Consider the following 25,397-nt stretch of genomic DNA (forward strand, 5'->3'; position numbering starts at 1 on the left):
GTGGTCGCAAAATTAATGGAAATAGGGTTCCAACTCGTTTCACATCCCCCCTATTCTCCAGACTTGGCTCCCTCGGACTACTATTTGATCCCCAATATGAAGAAATGGCTGGCGGGAAAAAGATTTTATTCAAACGAGGAGGTGATTGCAGAAACGAATGGCTATTTTTCAGACTTGGACAAATCCTATTATTCGGAAGGGATCAACAAACTAGAGCAGCGTTGGACGAAGTGTATAAGCCTAAAAGGAGACTATGTTGAAAAATAAAAAAGGTTTACCCCAAAAAATTAAGTAGTTTTTATTTTTGCACGGACTTTTCAAACGACCCTCGTATTCTTTGCTAAACCAAAGTGTGAAAGTAAATAAAGTCGAAGTATCTTCATCCCATATTCATTGTTTTACCTCCGACGATGGCCGGAATTGCGAAATCGGCCAGGGATAGAATAAAAGTGCTTGCTTAGACGGATAAAATGAAAGACAAAGATAGGCTTTCTTTTTGAGTTGAGGTGAATACAAGCTCATACACGCACTCACATACAAATTTTGAAAAACTTTTTATTCAAATTGCGGGGGATTTAAAAGCAGATATTTTCGGCGAGAACGCAAATCAGAATATCTGCACGTTCGTAATACCTTTAGAGTAACAGAAAGTACAAAATATTTACTTACACAACAGAATAAAAAAATGTGCACTATTTTTTAAACAAATTCTTATACCATAAAATCATGTTTTTTTAGGTTTCTTTGTCAAAATTCGTAGGCCTGGAAATCATTGGGGGTAATTCCGAGTTATTATTCTCTTTTTAACGTTGATTTAAACATAATTGTGAAATAATCAATTATTTTACTGGTTACTGTCGAAATGTGCGTATGTTTATTTCTGTTTCTGTCATTTCCTGTCTTATTACACCACATCTCAGGATAGTTCACTAATTATAAATTCCAAATCACGATAATTTTTACATAAAATTGCAGCAATATGTTTGTCTTAAAGCTGTACAAGCAACAATTATCACTTCTATTTATCATGAACAATATATTTGTTTACATATTTCTGTTTAATGTTAGATCCATCTCCAGGAAAAATGACGACCAGCTAATCTCTTACTAAAATCTTACAAGGAAGTTCTAGTTGCGTTATCTTTCTAGAGTTGGGCATTCCTTGAGTGGCTTGACCACAGAAGTTCATGACTCATACAAATGAGTTTAAAGGTTTCCTACCTACGTATTTTCAAGGTGACGCTTAGCTCATAACTTTCCGTTGTGATATTCCTTTGTTGATTTCATTAATCTGAAATAGTTTCAACCACCTGTATGTGATTAATAAGATCGAATGTAGGACTGAATTTCTATTTGAAGGTGATTAGCTGACTGAAAGATAATACTTTATGAAATAGATTATTCCGTATTTTGTAATTCTCTTGTAAGCATGCAAATTTAGTCTACAACTTATAAGGGAAACATATTTCCCCCTAAAATTAGATTTTTGTTTTACTTATTTGTTTAGTAATTTACCATCTGTATACATGTACACAATGAGTAAATATGAGATATGATGAGCTGGTGCGGGAAGAGCAGGAGGAGAGAAACTACCCAATGGTAGCACTCTCTATAAGAGAGAGGAGAATGTGAGGAGGAGAGATGAGTGATAGGAGAATAATGGCGTTTAGTTCTTTAGACTACAAGGAAGTCGCGGGGCCACTGGCGATTCAGTCGGCGAGGAGTATTAGGAATGTCAGAGGAAGCGAGAGACAGTACAAGAGGATTAGAGCTAGTCGAGAGAGTAGTATGAAATTTTTAGTATTTAGTCTTGGCGAGTTGGTCTATAAAGAGAATGTTGAGGTCGTTGTGAAGAGTGAGGTTAGTCACCGTAGAAAGGAGCGTCAGCTATCTGTCGGAGGAGTTTTGACTGAAATGTTTGTACTGTCCGTATGTTTGTTGGTTTGGCTGAACCCCACAGCTCTAGTCCGTAGGTCCACATAGGTTTGAGAATAGTGTTGTATTCATTCTAAAATTAGATTAAGAGTTCTTCTGTCAGATGAGGTGGTAATAAGTGATAGTAATTAAATGTAACTCAGAATGTTTGGAGGTTCAAAAAATTTTTTTCATATCCAACGCCTTTATCAGTGAATAGTAGTAAAGATAGTCTGTGTGTGTGTTCATACGAGATTTTCGCTACATTCACTAATTCAACTGCAATTGCATAATAAATTTGCAACGTGCCCCTAAGATAGTAGAAATAAACTGCAACAAAAAGAACAGAAAAAATATTTTTAGAAAAAAATTTGAAGCGAACATTCATAAGGAGCATTCTCTTATTGCAATTAGCGAAATGCAGTTTGCCTTGAAACTTAAAATTTGAAGGGAAAATAAATTGCAAATAACTATAGCACTGAACAGAAAAGCGACAATTCCACTCAAGCAATTCCCTTCAAAATACATAAGAAACACTTAAAAGGAGAGTAATTTTCTCCTCCCCAACAAGGAGAATTTTTCTCGGAATAAAAAATGCAATAGGGGACAGATTTTTTAAAGAAAATTGTTGAAGAAATTTTCCAAAAAATATCTCACCCCACACTAGACTAAAAAAAACAGAACTAAACAGACGCTATCGACTACTTAAAAGACTCTTAGACGACAGATCAAAACTCTCTCTGGACAACAAAAGACTGATTTATACTTCTATTTTGAAACCCATCTGGGCATATGGAATAGAGCTGTGGGGTTCAACCAAATGCACAAATCTCAAAGGATTCAATCTCTACAATCTAAAATACTTCGAACTATTGTACACGCTCCATTTTATGTCTCCAACCTGACCTTACACACTGACCTTAACATTCCTTTTGTCACATATGTTGCTAAAAACTCTACTTCAGCCTGCAATGCCATATAAATCCTCTAGCTCAAAATCTTTCTTCAAGAACTCTTCCTCTGACAACCCGACAAGAGACAGTGAAAAGACACAGCGTTAAGAGACAGTGGCCTCACTTCTCAAGTGAAGAGATTGACTAACAGTCTAATGTTTTGGAGTGTTACCACTGGGTAACTTCTCCACTTGTTTGCTTCATTTGTTACTCTGTTATCATTGTTACTTATAGCGCCAACGCGCTGATTGTAGCAAAAATAAACGCAAAAAATAAAATATCTCAAAAACTCAAAAAACCCTCTCAGTAATGTGGCATTTCTGGTTGATTGATTTTGATGGAGATTTCCCACGTTGCATTACCAACCGTAAGAAATAACAGTACTGACGTTTGAACGTCAGTGTCAGAAATAACATTGTGATGAGTTTTACTGTAAAAATCCTATTGCCAAAGCCATTATTAAAATAAAAGAATGACCTAATTACAAAAAAAAAGAAAAGTTCAAGGTTAGAGAAGTGAGAAGAGGGTCACATGTTAGCCAATGTTACACCTGGAGCCATGAATGTTCTTTGCTTTTGTGATGGTTTTCGGGAAGGATTACCTGGATACGGCTGCCTAAGCTAATTGCTACCGTGTGCAAGGATAAATTCCTTGTTTGTTTCTCGCAGATTTTACTTAATTTGATGATATAAAAAAATAAAATGTACAGAAATAAATAAACCGCATAACCTGCTCAGTTGTTGGACGTGAAACCTCCCTGAAAAGATGAACATTAATTTACTTTTTATTTACGTGTATCCAGCAAAAATAAATTTTAGACAGTTCGTCATGTTACTAAACTATTTTGAAACTATTTTTCAGGGGATCTCCAAAAAGTTTATTTACAGCAATAAATTAATTAATTTCAAATTTCAAAAATTTTGACAATCTATCTTAATATTACAGTCGAGCCTCTTATAAAGGATACTCTCACTAGCGACCACCTCCATTTACAGACAGTTTTTGGATTTCCCCGTTTTACTCCTATACACTTTCTATATAAAAGAACCTCCGTCTAACGGACACTCTACATAGCGACCTCGGACATTGATTTTGGGGAACGGATTATATGTTTCACCTCCCACCAACGACCACCTTATTCTTAAAAGTTCGTTTGATGCGGCGATAGAAAGAATTATCCCCCTCTCAAGTTTTTGTTTTTTTCTAGTTTTTCCTAAAGTTTCCTATATAAACCCATACTTCTTGTACCATTTTAATCATTTTTCAATATAACTTTGGACGAACAATATTATTTTTTCCGATATGTCTCTCAAACGAAAGTGGTTAACTTTAGAAGAGAAAATAAATGTGTTGGAAGATTTTGCAAAAAACAAATCGAGCAATCGTCAACTTGCCGTAAGGTTTGTTTATTTTTCTAATAATAGATGTTAGTATGATGATAATTTTACCATAAATTATTATTGTTGTGAATAAATGTGATGATTATTATAAAAATTATTAAATAAGTCAATAATATGTAGTTTTTTGATAAATTTTTTGGATAATTAAGAAAAATTTGATGCATATCATGTAGCTAAATAATTATACAATTATGCACGTTTTTAAATCTATTAATAACAAACAATTTTTAAATAGATGTTTGGAAAAAAAACCCATATTTTTTCATCATGAAACTTGCCTAACTCCTCCAAACAGCGGCCACTTTGCTTTCCCCCGCCAGTGTCCGATATTGAGAGGTTCGACTGTATTTCGCCTTAGAAACTAAATGAGAATTTAGAATTAAGTAAAAATAAATACGACTACATTATATCGACGAATAAGATCAATATCATGACTTACATTGAAATCAACGCGGTCAATACGTTTACTTTTAATGTCTCACGTTAGCTTTATTGAGTTCATGAGAAACTATAGCCGCAATTCACAGCTACCTCCCATCTATTAGTTACTGTTTTTCCTTTGGTTATTTTGGATCTTTAATGCTCACAATACCAGCACCGCATGTGCTGGGAAAATTGCAACATTATTCTTTTTCGGTGTTTCCTTTTAAAACATTATTTTGTCCATGTACTAATCAGTATAAACTCAAGGCCATAACATTTATTTCTTTACAATTTTCTGTCAATTTTAGTGCTGTGTTAATCACTAGTGAATGTAAATATAACGCCACAATTACACATATTTCCGTTAAACTACGAAAACACGCTGAAGATGGATGACTCATTCAGTGGTTAAACTTACTAGTTCGGTCATAGAATTAATTTTCTTTCTTTTCACTTTTGGTAGAAGGCTTTTCAAATTGTTTTATTACTTTAATGAAAGCCTTTTCAATTTCCAAACTTCTGCTATTCCTTAATTACCATTTTGCAAATTATTTCTTTTTAAACAGTAGTTTGAATGATGGTTATGGTTTTTTCGACCGTTGTTGATAGATGATTTTTGGTGAATATCGAGGTGCGGTCTTAAATAAAACAACTTTTTTTGCTTTATACCAACGTTTCGGTAATTTTTACTACCTTCTTCAGGGTATTATAAAAAAAAAGTTTGTGAAGTTTAATGTAGAGCTACGAGTATATCATCATTACTGTTGATGATATACTCGTAGCTCTACATTAAACTTCACAAACTTTTTTTATAATACCCTGAAGAAGGTAGTCAAAATTACCGAAACGTTGGTATAAAGCCAAAAAGTTGTTTTTTATTTAAGACCGCACCTCGATATTCACAAAAAATAGTTTGAATCTTATTCTATTCAGTAATACCTCTGCTCGTTTAGTGTTCTTTTCACTAATCAATAGAATAGTAGTGGCTCCTAGAAAGATTACTACTTCTGGATTTGAATCCAGGACCTCCTGCATACTAGTCTACATCACACTAACTGAATAGTCCCTTCCAAAGAATGAAATTAATGATTCCCAACTGTTTGGGTTTTGCAAAACAGGTAATTCTAGCTCATCTTACACTCCTATACACTAATAATCCAAACTTGCTAACGTCTTGTCGCATTAGTAAAAGCTGTATAAGCCTATTTAGATCTGGGAAAGTGTAAGGCTTCGCCTCTCCCTACACACGAATAAAAATAACAATACTACGCAGGCGAGGATGTCTACCTGGACAATGTCATAATATTCACTCCTGCAATGAATTCTTTTGTCTTTCTAATCACCATACCTTTCCCTCAGGTTCTCACATCTTACAGACAGCGAAGTATGACATTCCAAAAAAAAAATAAAAAGTTCAAGGTACAATAGTGTCCTTCATTAGTAGGACCACGTCACTAGTATACTCTACGTCATAACTCAGTCTTTCACTCTCTGCTATTCGAATAGAATTCACTAGTTAATAGAGCTTGAAGCCAATAGAACTTGTTGATATTTTGAGTGTGAATAACGGAATTTTAAAAATATATCAGTAAACAATGAAATTTAACAATTGAGTGTAAATTTTGAACTATATTTGTTAAGATCTCCGCTCTTGTGTGCGCTTTTCCTTCTTTTACTTCTAGTAAGAGCAATTATGGTGAGCGAGTCAAATTGTTGAAATAAAGTATTCTCTAGATCAGGGATGGCGAACCTTTTTGAGACGTGGGTCAAATTTTGTTCATTTTTTTTTTTTTTTAGTACTAGCTCTTGGATCACTAATGCCCATTTGTACAAGAGTTAAGTTTAAAAATTTTAAACTGAATATTTGCAAAACTAAACATCTTTAAAATTCAGTTGGCTTAACGGGTAAAACGGGATGAAACAAGTGCTATGGAAGTCTCTTTTTACAAACATAACTGAACAAAATCTTACAAAAGTGTATTTTATCTGAAGAAAAATCTAAATACGGTTATTTGCTTTGGGTTGTCGATTTTTTTAACAAACAAAATATGAGTAAAATTATATATTTTATTTGATATTTTGTAAACACTTTTGCTTTATTTCAAATTCTACAAAAGCATTTGTCGTCATTTGCGTTTTAGAACTGTAATGAACAAACTAAAGGTTATAGATAGCATTTAAATTGCTTTTGTGTTTGAAAAAATAAAGGTAGAATATAAATTATCCACATAATTAGAAAATTTAAATCAACCCGCTTAAAGAAACAAATGGTTGCCTAGTAATTGGGGGTCAGTGAAAAAGCTTGCGCGGGCCATCACTGCTCTAAATCCTACGTATTGTGGCCCCAAAATTCAATCAAAAGTGCGATTTACTGATGCGATTCTTTGGTTTTGATTGATTCTTTTTCTGGGCAAATTAAAATTACAAAATTTCAGAGAGTTCTTAGCACTGAGCAACAATGGGAACGTCTTTTGGAGTTTGCCCTCCAATTGTAACAAGCTGTTTATACTCGTAAAGCACATTTAAGCCATTTGTAACGTAAGATACTGAGACAAAATCAAAGAAGCAACAAATCCAAAACCGCAACAAATTCAATGTCTCCCTTCTGAATTTTAGATAATCAATTGAATAAAAAATAATGATAATAGCAGTAAACTATTACTGTTCAGGTTAGAGCCCCCATAAACCATCAGTTTAATAACAGAATAAGAGATTGCCATTCCCAGAGTTTGATTTACATAGAGTAAAAACTCTGTAAGTACGTTGACTTCCAATTTGCGAATTTCAGTCCTATACCGAGCAATCGGAACTAGATGGATTGTAGGAAATAGTTTCGCACCATTTAATTATATACACTTAAGTCCTCTTTCAAATAAATTTAAGTGGGGGAAGCTCAGCTTTCTAAACAATTAAATCAAACCAACTCTAAACTTGTGTTCTAGTCAAAACCATGGACAAGTAGACAGTCATTTTAGTTGTTCTCCATTACGATCAATGTTAGTATTAAGTATTAACTATTATGCCTATAAATAATATGTATATTATTGGTGTCAAATCTGGGCGATATTCTACCTCTTACCGTTTAGATCATTTAAGATTGTGGTCTAAACAGCTTTCCCTGAATTATTTTCCTCATTTTAACCACAAAGGTTTTGTTATTGCTTGCTCAGACATTTTATTTACTCTTGAGTATTGTTTTATTTTAACGTGGGGACAATATGCCCACGGACCCACACAAAAAAAATAGTATTTTATGTTGGGCTGCCAGACGTCGTATGGCCGAAGTAGCCATTGACCGTGAAGGCGAGGGTAAAAAAAAAAATTTTAACAAATTATTTAAGAATGCTTGGATCCAAAATGCTAGATAAAATCCAAGGATTTGCTTGTTTATTCTGAAAAATTCAGGGGGATTTTCATCTTTCTTCTAGAGATAAAATATTATTTTTTGAGTAGAAAATCCTGATGCCCATTGACATTGTTCTAGATCAGGGGTCGGCAACCCGCGGCTCGCGAGCCGCATGCGGCTCTTTTATCCAAATTTTGTGGCTCTTCAGCCTGCCCAAAATATATTGTATTTTTCAATTTTATTGAAACAAATGAAAATTTCATTTATTAAAGTAAAGATATTTTTTCAAAAAGAATTTTAAATGTGATAGGTTAGAAATTGAATAGAATTATATTAAAATACAGTACGTAATATACAGGACTGCCGCCATTTTCATTCAAACACAGGTTTAGTTATTATTTATTTGTTTATTTACTTTGCAATATGTGAAAATAAATATATAAAAACATTTAAATGTTATTGAATGTCATAAAACAATAATTTGTGAATACAAAATGATCTACAGAGTTGTTCACACTACCATCCCTGCGGCTCTTGGTAAGATTTATTAAAATTATTTAAGGAGAAATGGCTCTCTACTTAAAATAGGTTGCCGATCCCTGTTCTAGATGATTCATTTTCATTAGGTGTTCTTTCAGTTTTGTTGACTTCACACTGCCGTAAATTTTTTTTTTGCGTTCATTTATGCTACAATCAGCGCGTTAGCGCTATAAGTAACAATGATACAATAGATTAGTAAATGATAAGGTAACGAGTGGAGAAGTTACCCAGTGGTAACACACCAAAACATTGTATGGTTAATCACTCTCTTCTCTTGAGAGGAGATCACGAGGCCACCACTGTCTTTTAAGACGTCTTGTCGGGTTGTCAAGAAAAGTTCTAGAAGATTTATATGTCAACAAGATTTTGAGCTAGAGGATTTATATGAGATTGCAGGCTGAAGTGGAATTTTCTGTATCGTGTTTTAGCAACTTGGGTGACAAAAGGAATGTTAAGGTCAGTGTGTATAGTCAGGTTGGATACATAAAATGGAGCGTTTACGATAGTTCGAAGTATTTTAGATTGTAGCGATTGAATCCTTTGGAGATTGGAGCGTTTGGTTGGAGCTCTATTCCATACGCCCAGATGGGTTTCAAAATAGAAGTATAAATCAGCCTTTTGTTGTCCAGAGAGAGTTTTGATCTGTCGTCTAAGAGTCTTTTAAGTAGTCGATAGCGTCTGTTTAGTTCTGTTCTTTTAAGTCTAGTGTAGGGGTTAAAAAAAAAAAAAAAACATATATATGTAAAAAAAATAAATAAATCAACACAATTCCTCAACGTTTCACCAATCAGAGAAATCAGAAATTACCTATAACTGAGAATAAACATTTTTATATAGCAAATAAATGATTTGCAACAAGCGAATATGTTAACTTGAAATTGAAATGGTAGGGAAGTGAAGTCTCGCAGTGATGGCTGTTACACTGCAGCAAGTGATAGTACGGCCGCTGATGTACCAAACATACCATCACTTAACAAAGTAAAACTGTAGGATGCAAACATCCATGCCGAAAGAAAGGCGATTGTAAAAACGATACTTCACTTAAAAATCTATATCCAAAAAAGGCATTTTGAAACTATAAATGAGGATTATATTAATCGGATATTCATCTGGTTCATGAAAATTAACTTGAATCTAACGTAATAACAGATTCGTTAGAGTATTAAAGCCCTTTTTTCTGCTGCAGGCTCCCGTGATGACGTCAATGAGGCCGCATTTCAACGTCCCTCAGCCGACGAACGATGCTAGCGATGACAACACGGACGATGAAAGCACCCCACTTACACACGATCTCTATGGCGGCAGGTAAGTTCGACTGCCCTTTTATTTTATCGTTTTATTCTATCATTATTAATTAAATCATGCATTTACTGATGAATGCGTTTTTTAATTCGGATTTCCGGCTTTTTTAAGGAAACTTCCAAGTTTTCCTCGGTATCTTATAGCAAATTAGTTTCTCTTTTCTCATACTTCTTTTTGTAGAATTCTGTCAGAGAAGAAACAGTGAATCAATCGTGAATTTCTTTGATTTTCTACAGATCAGATGCCATTCCTCAAAGAGCTTATTGCCATATTTTATTATTATTTAAGGCGCAACATCTTAAGACAATGGCGCCACCAGCCTGCTCATAACAGAGCCCAAATGGGACAGCGCTCTCGAGCTTGCCGCAAACAGCATGATTCGATTCATGATATTGATTAGATTTATTGAGTTAAGCGAACAATTTTGTTGAGCCAAATACAGTTCACTAAGTTATCACGAGAAGAACTCTGAAACTCCTTCTGGCGATAAACTTATACAAACAGCAAAAAACCGCGACATAACGGTGAAACATGAAACTAATGTTTTTTAACAAAAAAAATAACAATAACCTGTTCTCTATTATGGCATGTCCCATAGCATCAAAATTCGACTATTAACCCCATAAACTGCAATAAAACCTCGAAGCGTTGATAAAATATTGCCACTTCCTTCAAGAAGTCCCCTTTTTGTTCAATTATAGGTCGTGCTCACAAAGAAATAAGTTTTAATTTATACTTAAAGTTTGGAAAACAAAATACTCTAAAAGCGGTGACATCATTAATGCAAACTGAACGCTTGTTAGAAGTTAAATGCTAATTTATTAATTTCATTTTTTGGGTTCCAGAGAGTTATTAAACAGTAATTTTTCATCTACTGTTCCGAGAGGTGCATCTATATTCATCAATAGGTGCATTAAAATAATAGCGAAACAGTTAAATTTGCACTTATTCCTTAATCTGGTATAGAAACTTCATTTTGAGTTTGACGGAATACAACCTTAATGGAGAGTCTTCCAAGTGGTATTCAACGCCGATATAAAACTTTCTGTACTGCATCAGAAAGAATTATTGGTTGCCCAATAGGTGTAGCATTTCACCTCGATTTCCTCAAAGATGGCGCAAACTGCCCAATTGATGGTAGTGCCAACAGCTTCTTAAACATCGATTTTAAAACATTTTGAGAAGACACTGAGATTAAAAGCTTAATAAATAGTACCATATATGGTATTCTATTGTTTTAAATTAAATCATATATTTACTAATGAATGCGTTTTTTAATTCGGTTTTCCGGCTTTTTTAAGGAAACTTCCAAGTTTTCCTCGGTATCTTACAGCAAATTAGTTTCTCTTCTTCTTTATGGATTGCTGTCAATCGAGAAGAAACAGTGGATCAATCGTGAATTTCTTTGATTTTCCACAGAACAGATGCCATTCCTCAAAGAGCTTATTGCCACCTGAGTGGAATGTACCCCTCAATTTGTCATAAAACAACCCAGCTTCTTGCGTTGGATGGTAGCCAAAATGAAGGCCATCTGCCCGTGCCTCCAATACAGGGGCTTTGGCCCCAGTCCGACCAAGCAATCTGCAATTTCGGCCTTATTAGGTTGTCCATCCAACTAATGTTACTTTCTTGTGGATACCTTCACTAATTCCTATAACTTCTTTTTTTGTTCGGCAATTTTCCACCGTCTTAGCGGTCTTCCTCAGCTGCGCATATTTCAGTAACGTGACTCATCTGCTCTGCCATATCTTCTGAACGGCTTTCAGAACGTGCTGTTCTCTTTGAATGGTTTTTTATAAATTGGTTGACCAATATAACTCAAAATGTGAAATTGCAGAACGTTCGAATTTGACACTTTAAATTGTGCCATCATGGGAACAGGAGCTTTTGGAAAAAATAAACTATCCAAAAGTGCCACTTAACTAAATTAAGTTTTAATTAGTAAAAGTAGTAGTAAAGTAATCGCCTATTTTTTTAGGCGGGGCTTAACGTCCAACTACCAATTAGGTGTCGTGGACGGAGGCGACTAGTAAACATACTTTACTGTAAATTTCTTTTATTAACCATTAAATAAAATCCAAGGCCTAAAGACCGGGAATCGTACCCAGTACCACAATTTAAGTTTTAATTATTAGGAGAATATTATCTTGAATAGGACTCCAAAGATTGGTAGAATAAGTAACTAATTCAGTTTCACATAATTTGGTCTGCAATAAGCAAAATTGTTATTCACAAAAATAGCTGTAAATAAAATTTATGTAAAGAAATATTCAACTAGAATTGTGTTCGTGTTTGTGTAGAGTAGATAAGAAATGCACAGCCTGGTTGATCAGGACCAGTTTACCTTGATATTAACTTCATACTGGACACATGACTCCCACTCTACTAACATGAACTTTAAAACAGTATTCTGGACTACCAAAAACGTTACAGCCGCATTTACTTTCTTCACTCAGTTTTTAAGTTTTATAAATATTAAAAAGTAATCCAGAATAAAAATCTGGCTTGGTCACTCACACGACTTTCTCTTACAAGAATCCATGGCCGTAAGTTCCATCGAATCTTGATTTTTTTTATAATCTCGAAACCTTTTTTTACGTGTTACCTTCCGTGTAACGGCCGTCCAATAAAATTTCTTGAAAACAATTCAAAAGTTCTTTATCTGACTGTGGGAAGGCAATAAGAGTTTCAAAAATTCAAATTTTAGCAAAGAATATTAAGAAAATCTTACTGATGAGGTATAGAAACTGAAATGGAACAGTAGAGAGAAGTCCACTGATCGCCTCCTCGGAAAGTATCGAATAGAAAGGTTCCTTCTACAAGAGTTGTAACTAAATTCCAAATTTAATATACATAATCAGGTGAAAACTAAAAAAGCGGCTCACAATATTCGCCCTTTCTTGCAAAATTGGAATTTTATAGCTCAAGTAATCCTGTGCTCTACAGAAAATGGCGCTTTAGAACCGGAATCTCTAAGTACTAAAAGTGCTTAAATTTTACCACCTCCAAAAAAAATGTTACACTTAAAAGTTTTTAATCTCCGTGCTCATTATCGACTTCAGAGCCACGTAGTGTCGTTACCAAAGTGCCAGTTAACGGAAGTCATATCTATGAAAGCATTATGATTCAATATCTGAGACTAAGACCGATATGAAGTGTACAAAATTGCGAAACCTGCGCTACAAAAATGGCAGACAGATTACAGTAATGGTAATAAAGGGAGATTCTATAAAACTATGGCAGATCAGTTACCTAGACAACCATGGTTTAAGGTAACTGACACTAATAAATGGGTTGTTGTAGACAATAAGCAGGCTGAGAGAGCGAACCACGCGGTGTGTGGATCTTATCTTCACAGGATCAACAAAAGGTCCTCTACTCTTTGCGTAGATTGCAATGAGGAGAAGGATTTCAAACGTATAATAATGATATGTCCACGTTATGTGGTAGAAAGGAAACGAATGTTTGACGACATATACAGGTATTTAGATGCACCATTTCGCTAAGAAGACATAATATTCTCCACCAACATCTGTGTGCTTAAATCTATAGCAGAGCTAGTAAAGAAATATAAATGTATGTAAAAGTTATAGCCGATTAGAATGAAGAAATGGAAGAATGGAAGAAAATGATTAGAGAAGGATTACGTGATTTTAATTTCGGTTAAGCTATAAGGATGGCAGGAATATAGAGTACTGATCTATCCATTAGCTGCAGTTTATGTAAATAGTTGTATATAGTAGAGGGATGAATGAGTGAAGCGATTGTATTTATAAGTAAGAATGGAGAGTGAGTGATGTTCTAGTGATGAGCACCTAGACGATGCTGGCTGTATGGCGAAAGCCAATGCCAAAAAATAACCAAAAAAAAAAAAAAAATCTGAGACTAGATGAAAATCCACACAGTTTTAAATGAAAGAAAACAATCTTGCTAACAATCAATGATCTGTCTAATGCATTAACAATGCGTTAAACAAAATATTTTTCTAAAAGTGAACGGCACAACTCGATTGAAATAAGCAACACAGAAAATCGCCACCGCATAAATAGCAAGAGAAACAATAGCCCCAAGCAGTTCAGTTTAATAAAGAAAACTTAAATTACATTATTACTACTTTCTATATTTGTCAAGGCTTTATCCATAATGAAAATTTGCTGTCACAAATACAGTTTATGATTTTAAAAAATATCTAAATATTAACATATTAATTTGTGAATCTATATTCAATTCAAGAGTTTATTTTATGCAAAGAAAGGTCAGGCCTATTTTATGTATGTTTATAATGCCATCTTTGTTTATACCTACCAAAATCTGTTCAGGTGACATTTTAAAAGTTGAAATTTGAGTGTATAATTATGTGAGTTGTTTGGAAATATTATTAAAATTAATTGTATATTTCTCGATTGAGAATGGAAAGTTTTTGTGTACAGGTTACTCACTGGGCTCTCCTTTCTACGGTCCTTCTCTTAGTGAGAGATAGCAGTAATTCAATTAAATTTCCAAAAGTGAAATGTGAAGATCAGGCGAAGAGCAACGAATCTAAAACTAGAATTCAAAAATAAAAATATATAAATTATATACATATATAAAAAAAAATCAACGTAGACGGAGTTATGATGCGGTTGTCGAGGTCGAAATGTTAAAAGAGATTTTCCTAACAATTTCTAAGTTTTTCATAGAGTTTGTACACAAATATAAGATAATGAAAACCAGTTCTTATAAATTCGAGGGCTTTGCCTTCAGAAGAGAGAATTTAAATTCAACCTTTATTTATTAACGCTGTGTCAATCTGTCTAGCCATCATAATTGTTATCTAGCTTTATGTTTCTATGTTTGAATTGCTCGTACTACACTAGTCATTAAATAGTTATTTTAAAGTGTTATTAAAGTTTATACTTCTAATTCCTTAGTAAATAATTGATTTCCATATTTCAATTATAGAAAATCAACCAAACATCAAACTACAAATAATAATAATAATATAGTTTAAAGAATTCAACTTTTTCTAAAGACAAACCAAAAAATTAAACAAGCTACCAACTTTCGATATGTTTAGGCAATAATGCAATTTAAAACTAATAACCAATTATTCTTTGAATTAAATTAGAATTCAAAGTAAAACAAGTAATAAGTTTCAGAAAGAAAAGATAAACAAAATTATTTTAAAAAAAGGTATACAATAATTTCTAAACAAAAGATAGTAAAGAAAAAACTACAACAGACTGAGCTTAAAAACATAGTACACACTTGAACTTATTAACAGAAAAACAAAAAAATAATGCTTATTATTATTCAATGTTGTTGCTGGCAATAACGTTTGGTTGAAATTTATCTCCAGAATTTCCGTTCAGCGAATTATAACCTGCACAATTAAACTGCTGTGGATTCTTTGTTTATATTTTGTATCTTCCGCTTCCACGTACAACAATTTTTTCTTAAAGTGTTTACAAGTGTGTTGTAAAGTGTGTTGCCGTTAAATCAAGATGGATTAATAAATATTATTAATTTTATTATATTATATTATTATTTTAAATGAATACTTTGAAGTATATCACTTATAAATAATTTCGCCATAATTTTATTTCTTCACATCATACCATAAGCCGTTAGTATATTTTTTTGATATTTATTATTTTATTATTAGCTCTGAATCCTGTTATTCTACGTTTTCTCTATTGTCCATCTGTACATTCTGTATTGTAAATCTACAATATAGTCTGTATCAATTATTTTCTTAAATTTGATGCGTTAACGTAACCAGCTCCTTTCAGACGGATTTTCGCTAACCGTATCCTTCATTTGTAACATTTTCACCTGTGTATTAATACTTTGTATAACTAAATAACGGTAAATTAACTCATTAAATTCTAGAATGAATTGCCGAATGCCAAAATGAATTTATGTTAACCTTTCTTGTGCATTTATATTCGTTAGAGGTGTTTGTATAGTGGTTATCAATCATGGCTTATCCTCAAGTGGAAGATTCCCAGTTGGGATTCCGCTTGTAGCCTATTGGTTAACAACAACAAAAAATTAATAATTATGTACTTGCCCTTGTCCACGACACCTAATTTGTTAGTAGGGCGTTAAACCCAGCCTTACAAGCGACTTCTTTACGTAACTTATTCATCAAGATAGACGGTTGAAAAGCGGAACAATTTTTAAGTATTTCAACATTACAAGTCAGTTCATCAAGATAAAAAAAAAAAAAAATACTAAACATTGTTCTGTTAAGTTGGAATTATTTATTCAAGGTATTTGTACTTATTTATTACCTTTCAAAACTATGTTCTCTTTAAGTAGAATCGTTATAACACTGTACAGATATTAAGCGAACTAACCGACACATTACAGTATACAAGCAAGAAACCGTGGCAGAGAAATGACACTATAAATCTGTTCTTGTGGTTGTGAAATCGAAACAGTGAAATGACCTCCATCCTTTCAACTATTACAAACTTTCTGACTAGTAATATTATTTTGTTGAAATATTTCAGATACTTCATATCTTAAATCTTAATAAATATTTGAATGCTATATTTCTAAAATAATCTAGGAGTTTAATGTGTGGTAAGTTGTTGCAATTAATTTCCTATGTTTTTTGGTTTTTAAATAACCTCTACGGATTCACTTTATGTCCTGCACATAAGTGTAATTTTCGTTACATCTATTTTTCAAAATATGGATCATAATCAACATCTCAGAATCACATTAGTAAATTTCGAGTTATAATTTTAAATATATTTGTTTGTAAAAACTAGCATTCAACATCAATATAATTGTGTACAATTTTAATTAAATTTGACACTAGATGTTTGTCGTTTGTTTTTGATGGAGTTTTGGAAGAGCTTAGAGTAAAATACCAATCAAAACACTAATATCTTTTCGAATGTTTATGGTTTTTTGGAGTTTCGTCAAGCTTTAAAGCTCACCTTTAGGACGTTATAAAGTAGGTACAAAATACAATGAGAAAAAACAAAAAATAATGTTTATAACCATACTCAGTGTCTTCAAAGAACAAGATTATTCTCATTTTTTTCTCCATCCGAATGGTAGCTGACCAATCTATCAAATAAACTGACTCTTTAGCACGCCAGACCCATTGTCCACTTACCAGATCCACGTATTTATACTTTCTGTTTTGAAAAACTATCGACATTGACCCAGTTTAAGAAAAAAAATGCCATGGTACATTCTGAAAATTATGGTTCTTAAGGAAGAATCACCAACTCTTTATAGAAATGAATAATAAATAATTAAATTGGATACAACACTAGACAGCACTTTTACAAAAATATTCTTGCATTTCTAATCTCTCAAGTTCTGTTTTAGATTATTGTAACGAAAATCGTCTAGCCTAGCGTGCGTCTGGCTTGCCTCGCTTTTAATGACACTGTTCTCCCGTTTTTGGACGACAACTGCCTACCAACAAAACCTTCCTTACTAAAATGGAACTCATGCCCAGAAAAGAGAGACTAATCAATATGGCAGTGATATTTTCTCGCAGCTGGAAAAGCTACAAGAAAGATGAGTCAGATAAGAAAGGATAACGACTGAAGGTCGTTAGTGAAAGTAACATATGAGGTCAGAAGACCCGTTCACATTTTTATTAGTTACTATACTAACACGAAGAACATGGTTCCCCCACCCAATGGCGTAGTCTGGTAGTAAACCTCGCCTTTTCATTTTCATAGATTATTTCATAGTGTTCGGCGATTTAAAAAGTTCAACATAAATACTGAGATTACAGACTAGCCCAGGTCAACAATTGCACAAGCGAACTATGCTTATACCTTTAACTCGCCAGCTAATACCGTGTATGTTTGATTTTATGTAAGACTATTTCTCAACACCTAAAGAAAGGCAATGTTTTCTTATGCTCTCCTAATAGTGTAAATATAGGTAGAATTAAAACGGAAAGCTTACTATGGAACACATACTTAATTCATTGTAACATTGTTCACAGTCTAATTCAGTAGTGTAGAAATTGTTTATTATAATTGTTTGACCTAATTAATTAATCTTTGCTCTGGCGCTTTTCAGCTCCAGCAATGAGGAATATTGTTTATTTAAATTGGAATATTTCAATCGTTTCAAGTTGAACTTATCAATATTTTTAGATTTTTTTTAGATTTAAAAAGACGGGGCGGGACCCTATCCCCACGGCACCGCAGCCACAAGAGGCTTATTGTGCCTTTCCCTTAAGTCTAATAGGTGAAACCTCCTGTTCTAAAAAGGTCGAGAGCTTTCCCTACTAGTTCCTTCCCAGACCAGGGAAGAGGTAATTCTGAAGGAAGAGAGGGCCTTCAGTGCCGCTTGACTGTCCGAAAAAGATGTTTCTAAGATCCATACGCAGATTTTCCCCAGCGCAAGCTTTAATGGCAAAAACCTCGACCTGAAAGACGGTGGCATATCTCCCAAGAGCACTCTCAATGAGTACCTTAGGTTTAGCCCCATACACTCCAGCTCCGGTCCCGCAGGCCATCTTGGAGCCATCCGTAAACCACATGACCCCTCCACTCAGTCCTCGATCTAAGGATCACCTGAAACGGAGTCTAGAAACTGTATCTAGGACAGACACTGTCACCAACCATGCCTAAGACCGGCAAAGGGTCAACCTTTTCTGTAATATTCATAGGCCCAATGGAGGAGCTAATGGGCGTCCATTGTCCATTTCTCACTAGTCTGTGCGCACCATCCCTTGCCTCCGCTTTATGAAAATCCACAAGTTTGTATTAAATCAGTGAGTTAACTGTCGTAAACAAAACAATACCTTATTAGAGCGAAACATTCTGTTCAATCAGTGAATTAATAATTACCTTTCACTTATCGATAGATAATTTCTTAATAAAAATAATATTTAATGCAAAGGCGTTCTTATATTTTCATGTCAAACTCATCCTAACGAGATCAAGTATAAACAGAAACGGATTAACTGTCCTTTCTCTGAAACAGAAAACGAATGACCAAATGGAACAGAGATAAGTTAGTTATCTTATTCGAAATTGAAAATGAGCCTTCAGCTGCAATCCAGGTTAACCTCAACCTTGAGGTTATTAATATCGGGTGTGGCACTCACACGTCTATTTTAGAAGAGAAAATTGTAAATGCATTTTCTAAGTTCTATTTTTTTTTTAAATTCCTCCATTTTTTAAATTTTTACTGTCTATTAGTTGCCATCAATAAAATATTCTGTATAATTATTTCATATTTTTATTTAATTTATATTTTTAAGATTCATTCCGGCACCTGATTTTAAGCCTTCTTTATTCCGATTATTCATAGTATTTTGAGTAATATTTCTGAGTTTATTATTGAATTTCTTAGTCTTCATTTCATATCTTCTTCAAGCTTTCAGGGTTCAAGAATGTTTAGTACATTTATTGTAACAGGATTCGAAAACTTCGAAAATGATGATTGAAAACTACATGAAGCTTCACTTGATGTTTCAAATCGTCAATGAGACCAATTTCTTGCACCAGGTTAATTTATTTTTTAAAACCACTGGAAGTAGACAGTAATTTTTAAATGTACTGTATAGACTTGAAGAGATTCAAATCATCGTTCAGTTCACATTAAGTGGGAAGAAAGTCTTTTAATTTAATCATTATTTGATACCCAACGTTACTCACAGAACTTTTGTGGTTTTTAGCAAAATAATAAACTGTTCCAAAAATATATACGTATATGTATATATTTTTCTCAGCAATTATCTGTTGCAATAAGGAAATAATGTAGAAACTGGTCCTACTCGTGACCCTTGTTGCTGTATTTCAATAACTCGTTATATTTTTATTATAAAAAAAAATGTTCCAAGGTCGCCCACGCCTATAACGGATAAACTGTAATATGTACTTCCCACTGAAATAATTATTGTTTACAGACTTTAATTATTAACATTTGACGAGAAAACCCGAGGAACTATGCAGGTCTGTACACGAAAAATATGCATACGTAAATATACATTAAAAAAACAAAACAAAAATTAATAGAGGCTCAAACCTAGGAGTTCTTGATCACGAGACAAAACGTTTTTGGCCACAATCAACCAACAAAAGTTCGTCTTAATTTGTAAAAAAAAAATGCTGACCATTTTCTAGAAAACCACATTACCTAAATGATTTCGAAAATAGGGCCTGATCGCAATACTTTTCTAGAAAGAGAAAATAAGAAGATATTTGCAAATATTCTAAGCAACCAGTCTTTAAAACCGGTTCCTTCTGAATCGTACACTATCACATCTAAATCCAAATTCAGGCAGCGGAAATGCGACTTTTGAAACGAATCAAGGAAAAAAATTACTGTCAGAAATGTCATAATTAAAGGAAACTTCGAGATATAACCGAGAAAAAGAAAGTCAGAGAAAATAGACTCATATTGGGGCGATATTTAATGAAGATTGAAGAGTGGAAGATTAGTCAAGTTTACTTTTGAGGTAAAGATATGGAGACACCATTGCAAAAGACGCATGGAAAGACATGATTAAGGTTATTGAAAGGTTCTGTATTAAAAGACAACCCTGCATTCAAAAGATAAGCAGAATAACAGCCCGAGTTTTTACCGATAAGTTTTGGCGCAAGAAGAAGAGCCTATGATTTGCTCCCTATTTTAAGTTTTGAGCTGTTAGTTTCTATGGAAAATAGTAAGAATATTCATACAAACTTTCTCCAATACAAGGAAAACAATTCAAATTCTTGCAATAACGCGCTGCTTCTTAACAAATTACACCGCTACTTTCCCAACGGATATCAGTTGTTCTAGTTCTAAGAATCAAGACGGGGTGGGATGTGCAATGATTGATCTTTCCGCTGACGTCATCTCCATACTCAATGTTAGTCTCCGATATTAAAAATTATGCAAAAACGGAGTGCTATACAGAATGGCAGCGGATCTACGAATTGTCAAAGGCGAGAAAAAGCCAATTTTACACAGCCATACAATCTAGTGTCCCCAAAAGACCTTGGTTTTACAGATATAAAAACTACAATTTAGGAAGTTAGTTAGCAGGGTCATTAGAATGAGGTTTACCACAATTATTCACCGCACCATCTAGCCAGGATTGGTGTGGAAACAACTCACCAGTGTTCCTCTACTTCTGGAATAATAGCAGACGCCAACCATCTAATCCTGGAATGTGCTAATAATACTAAAGGAAGAGAACGATTGTGGAGGGCAGTTCTAGGGACTGGATGTCCGTTACCTGCCAATTTAAATACTATTCTGGCAGCTGATGATGGCAGCATTTACACAGAGCTCTTTGAGTTCATAACAAACAACAAGATATATTCTAATATATCTAATAATAACAAGGTTATTGACTAAATTAGTTCAATCCCATAGAATAAGAATTCTACAGGACAGGGAAAAGTTGAAGGAAACTTTATCAATGTTCCATTCGTTTACTGTCAGAGAAAGGTAAATCCGTTCCTTTTATGGTTGATCTCGTTAAGATGAGTTGTTACATGAGAATTTAAAAAACGCACTGGCGTTAAATTTCATTGCATCAATAAATTTTAAAACAATAACTACTACTTTAATTAAAATCAAAATAAGTAACTAATTGAACTAATGAAAGTGTGATAAGTTGCGTAATTAAAATTAAGATGCCTTTACAAATAGTTGGTAAAACTATTTGTATTAAATTACAAAAATAAAATGAAACAACTACTTCTTTTAAATTGAATTGGGCCATTCCAACTAACTGAACTGTTCCGTTAAGCCCGGAAATACGTGCTGAGCATATGAAAACGTTCTACGACATAGTTTATTTTATTTTCAGCAGTTTTACCAAAATACTTCCAACAATTTTAAATAAACAATGACTTATTTCACTTAATAGCAAGACTAATAGAACAAATCACCGCTTACCTGAGCATTAAAGCAGTTCTATGAATATTTTCTCTTTCTCTTACACCTCGATTTGCTTCTATTATTTCTCATTAGAAGTAAGTATTGTTATCGGGCAGTTTTTCTATGTTGAGATGCCAAAAGTAGGAAAAAATGGCTGACCCTCTGAAGTGCCAATTCAGTTTAATGAAATTAATTCACCATAATTCTAAAATTTAAAACAGAATCATCTTCTGAGTTAATTAATGCAATCCACCTAACTTTGCGTCTCAAAAGAAGTCCCAAGGGCGTAATTCCTTCTGATGTGCAGAGATTCCACCCTGGCAAAGATGTAAACATCTTTTAGAAGAAGGAAAAAAAAAAAACGTTTCAGTCTTGTAACCTTCCACAACAGTTCTAAGAGAAAGATTGTTTCTCATCAGCTTTCAGTTTTCCTCTTTAAATCAATTTAATGTTCCCCAAATCTTCAGCAATTCGCTTAAATCTTTTGTTCCGGATGTTGCGATTGTGGTGGTTGAAAATGACTGATCATTAGGTTTGAAAGATAAATCGCCGTTGTTGTAACAGGATTTCAGTCTTGAATGACTCAGATTGTACCTGGTGTACAAGCGTGCAAGGATTATGGTTGTGTACGTGTGAGATAGACACATAACGAGTGCGAAAGAAGTATGTTGTAACAGACAATGTTGGTCACGCGTTCCTTCCAGAGCGCTGTAAGGCAGCTTGGAAACTTTCACTATACACTATTTTCCTTTTAAACTTTTAGTTTTAATTAAATTCTTTATGTTACACACAAAAATCTTTTAAAGTCCTAAAAAAGTAGCCATTTTTGAACTTGTCAATTAACCTGTTATATCTGATAGCTATTCATTCTGCTCATTATTTTATCGACAGACTTAGAAACAAATGAATAAAACTATTTGAATAAAAACATTTGTTGAATAAGTCTTGTAAACATTAGCCATCTTTGACCATCTTTATTTGAATTCCACCTTTCAGTAAAAGCATTAAACTGAAGATGTGAGCATAACCAACTTGATTTTTTTTATTTTAGATTGATTTATTATTTGAGCTTTTCAAGTTTGTTTGCTCCAAGTTGTTCGGATGTACATAAGATAGAGTACAGACATCGGCTGAAAAAAGTTACGCTTTTAAAGCATTGGAGAATTAGCCTGCAATTGTTTCTAATATCATCCTTAATTTGAACTGCAAATTGTCCATGATAGAATTTCTCAAGTATACAATATTTACATTACTATTCTGAAACTGTTGATAAGTGCAATACAGATGAGAATGTTGAAAATGTAATCAATCATATCTAGCAGGAAATACTATGACTTCAAACAAAAATTTCGTCAAGCCTTTTAAAGTCTGTATTTGGGACCGGTAGGCTTGGAGGCATGAATCCCCAGTTGTGGGAGAATCAATGTGGTACACGAATACAGAGGAGGGTATGTGAGCGGGAGTGTACGGGGCGAAGTCGAAACATAGTTTTTCGGTTATCCTAGGAAAACTAGCTACAGTTTATTTATAATTATTATTTTTATAATAATAGTCTGTAACGAGGGAAGGGATTAGCTATTAGGTTAGCATACTGGACTCCCACGCGGAGGTCCCGGGTTCGAATCCAGCTGCTGACCCTTAGATTTTCTCTTCCTACGAGCTTCTTACAGCTCACTGTCCGGTGATGGACAGTGTTGTCTGTAACGAGAGAACACTGTCTGGAGGCCGGCAGTGCATTGAAAAAAGCACCGGGCGCCAATAACCTTAGATGTTGACGCACCTTAAATCATAAAAAAAAAAATAATAATATTAGTCTGTAACGAGAGAACACTGTCCGGAGGCCGGCGGTGCACTGAAAAAAGCTCCGGGCGCCAATAACCTTAGATGTTTACGCGCCTTAATTAAAAAAATAATTTTTATTATTATTATTATAATAATATAAATAATACAAATAGTTCTCAGTCTATAATTTAGGTTTATAATTAGGCTTTAGCATTTTATTTTACCTTTTAGAGGTTAGAGGATATAAGGTAAACAAAGCGAAAGGTCTGTTAAATAAAATGCACATGTACTAAAAAATGTCTTTCAATTATGTTTCAGCACAAGAACTGTACAAGAAACAAAAGGATGGGATGTGTTCAGAGTGTTACCACCCAAGGTGGACTCTGGTTCTATGGAAAACCAGGCATGCTTGGAGTTCACAGTGAAGATACTAAAGGTGATAGCCTATTTGGTGACGTTTGTCATTGTGCTAACTTCAGGCGTGGTGGCCAAAGGAGCTGTATTTTTTATGTCCTCGCAGATAAGGCCGGATAGAGTAGTACCTTATTGTAACAAAGATCTAGGTTAGTATAAAATAATTAGGATCAATTTTTTATATATTCTTTTTAGTTATTAATAGTGAGTCTACAATTAAATTCAAATTGTAATTTTAATTTACTCTAATTATGAGAGAAGCGAAAGTGAATTTTAATTAAAGAAGTAATAAATAATCCTCTGTGTAGTGTTTAAAATATTTTTAATTTTATTTTAGGTAGAGATAAACAATTTGTGGTGAACCTGCCGGCGGAAGAGCGAGTTGCTTGGACCTGGTGTCTTTTGATTGCTTTTGCCGTACCAGAAGTTGGCACTCTTATACGTTCTTTGAGAATATGTATATTTAAATCATGGAAAAGGCCACCGTTTAACGACTTTTTATTCATTCTTATAATGGAAACCTTACATGTAGCTGGGTTAGCCTCTCTAGTGCTGCTCATCTTGCCAGAACTAGATGTAGTCAAAGGGGCTATGCTAACAAATTGTGTTTGCTTCGTTCCCGCAGTACTGAGTGAGTAAACCTAATTTTATTTAATGTGTGCCGCAGGTGGACGCGTGGCAAGCGTGTCATTTTGCACTTGGACTTTAATACAATGTTCCCAGGTTGTTTCTAGCGAAATATCTGGGATGAACACAGCTCCAAACTGGAGAAAGCTCAAAATAAAAACATTTTCAAGAATCAGTCAATATTTATTTCTATTGTAAATATAGATTTATTAACTGCTCCTTATTTTTATTTGTCACTAAAGAGAATATTAACACTGTTTCAACACAGTTTTAATTATGACTGACTCTTTTGCGATCGTACTCATTTTATTTTGAGTTTCAGAGGGTTAAATAAGAAATATATTTCTAAACTTTTGATTCGAACTCTTTTTCATGTTTACATGAAAGATGGAAAGATGATTCCAGGTCAATTCCTGTAGCATCAATCATTTTTTTTTAACGTTATAATGAGAACTTTAATCAGTGGCATTAGCTGCGAGGGTATGTTTGAAACATACAGATACAAATCAGATTTAAATCTTCTTTAATCTAGAAGTTTTTCAAGATGGACAGTACTAATATGGGGTACCATTGCTATCTAGCAAATATTATGAGCAACATCAGCATTCATATAATTGCATTTTAATTGTATTGATATTTTCAAAGAGATAATTCTGTTTTATAGATGTTCTTAAGGATTCCAGTATTACTTATTCCCTAATGACATATACTTCTTGCCAAAGAGTCTAAAATAAAATCACCTACACTATTAGTAAAAGTTCAAAGGTTCATGGAAATTCTCTTTGCAGTAATTTAATCAGTATATTTATTAAAATATGTTTTGCACATCCACATCTAATTTGGTAG

At 33.7% G+C, this 25,397-nt stretch overlaps 1 protein-coding gene across 3 annotated transcripts in view; it reads left to right on the forward strand.

Moving 5' to 3' along the window:
• kkv (hyaluronan synthase-like protein kkv) overlaps positions 1-25,397 on the forward strand; it is a 78,051-nt gene that overhangs the window by 41,207 nt on the left and 11,447 nt on the right. For all 3 annotated transcript variants that reach the window (XM_074132681.1, XM_074132682.1, XM_074132680.1), the window contains exons 2-4: positions 9,763-9,881; positions 23,829-24,073; positions 24,262-24,555. In XM_074132681.1, coding sequence (XP_073988782.1) covers positions 9,772-9,881; positions 23,829-24,073; positions 24,262-24,555 — 649 coding nt within the window. In that variant the 5' untranslated portion in view covers positions 9,763-9,771. The remainder of the gene's footprint in view (positions 1-9,762; positions 9,882-23,828; positions 24,074-24,261; positions 24,556-25,397) is intronic.

Source organism: Rhodnius prolixus, unplaced genomic scaffold (assembly GCF_049639745.1).
Source record: "Rhodnius prolixus isolate KJV_2025 unplaced genomic scaffold, Rpr scaffold_4, whole genome shotgun sequence".
In the NCBI taxonomy this organism is placed as follows: domain Eukaryota; kingdom Metazoa; phylum Arthropoda; class Insecta; order Hemiptera; family Reduviidae; genus Rhodnius; species Rhodnius prolixus.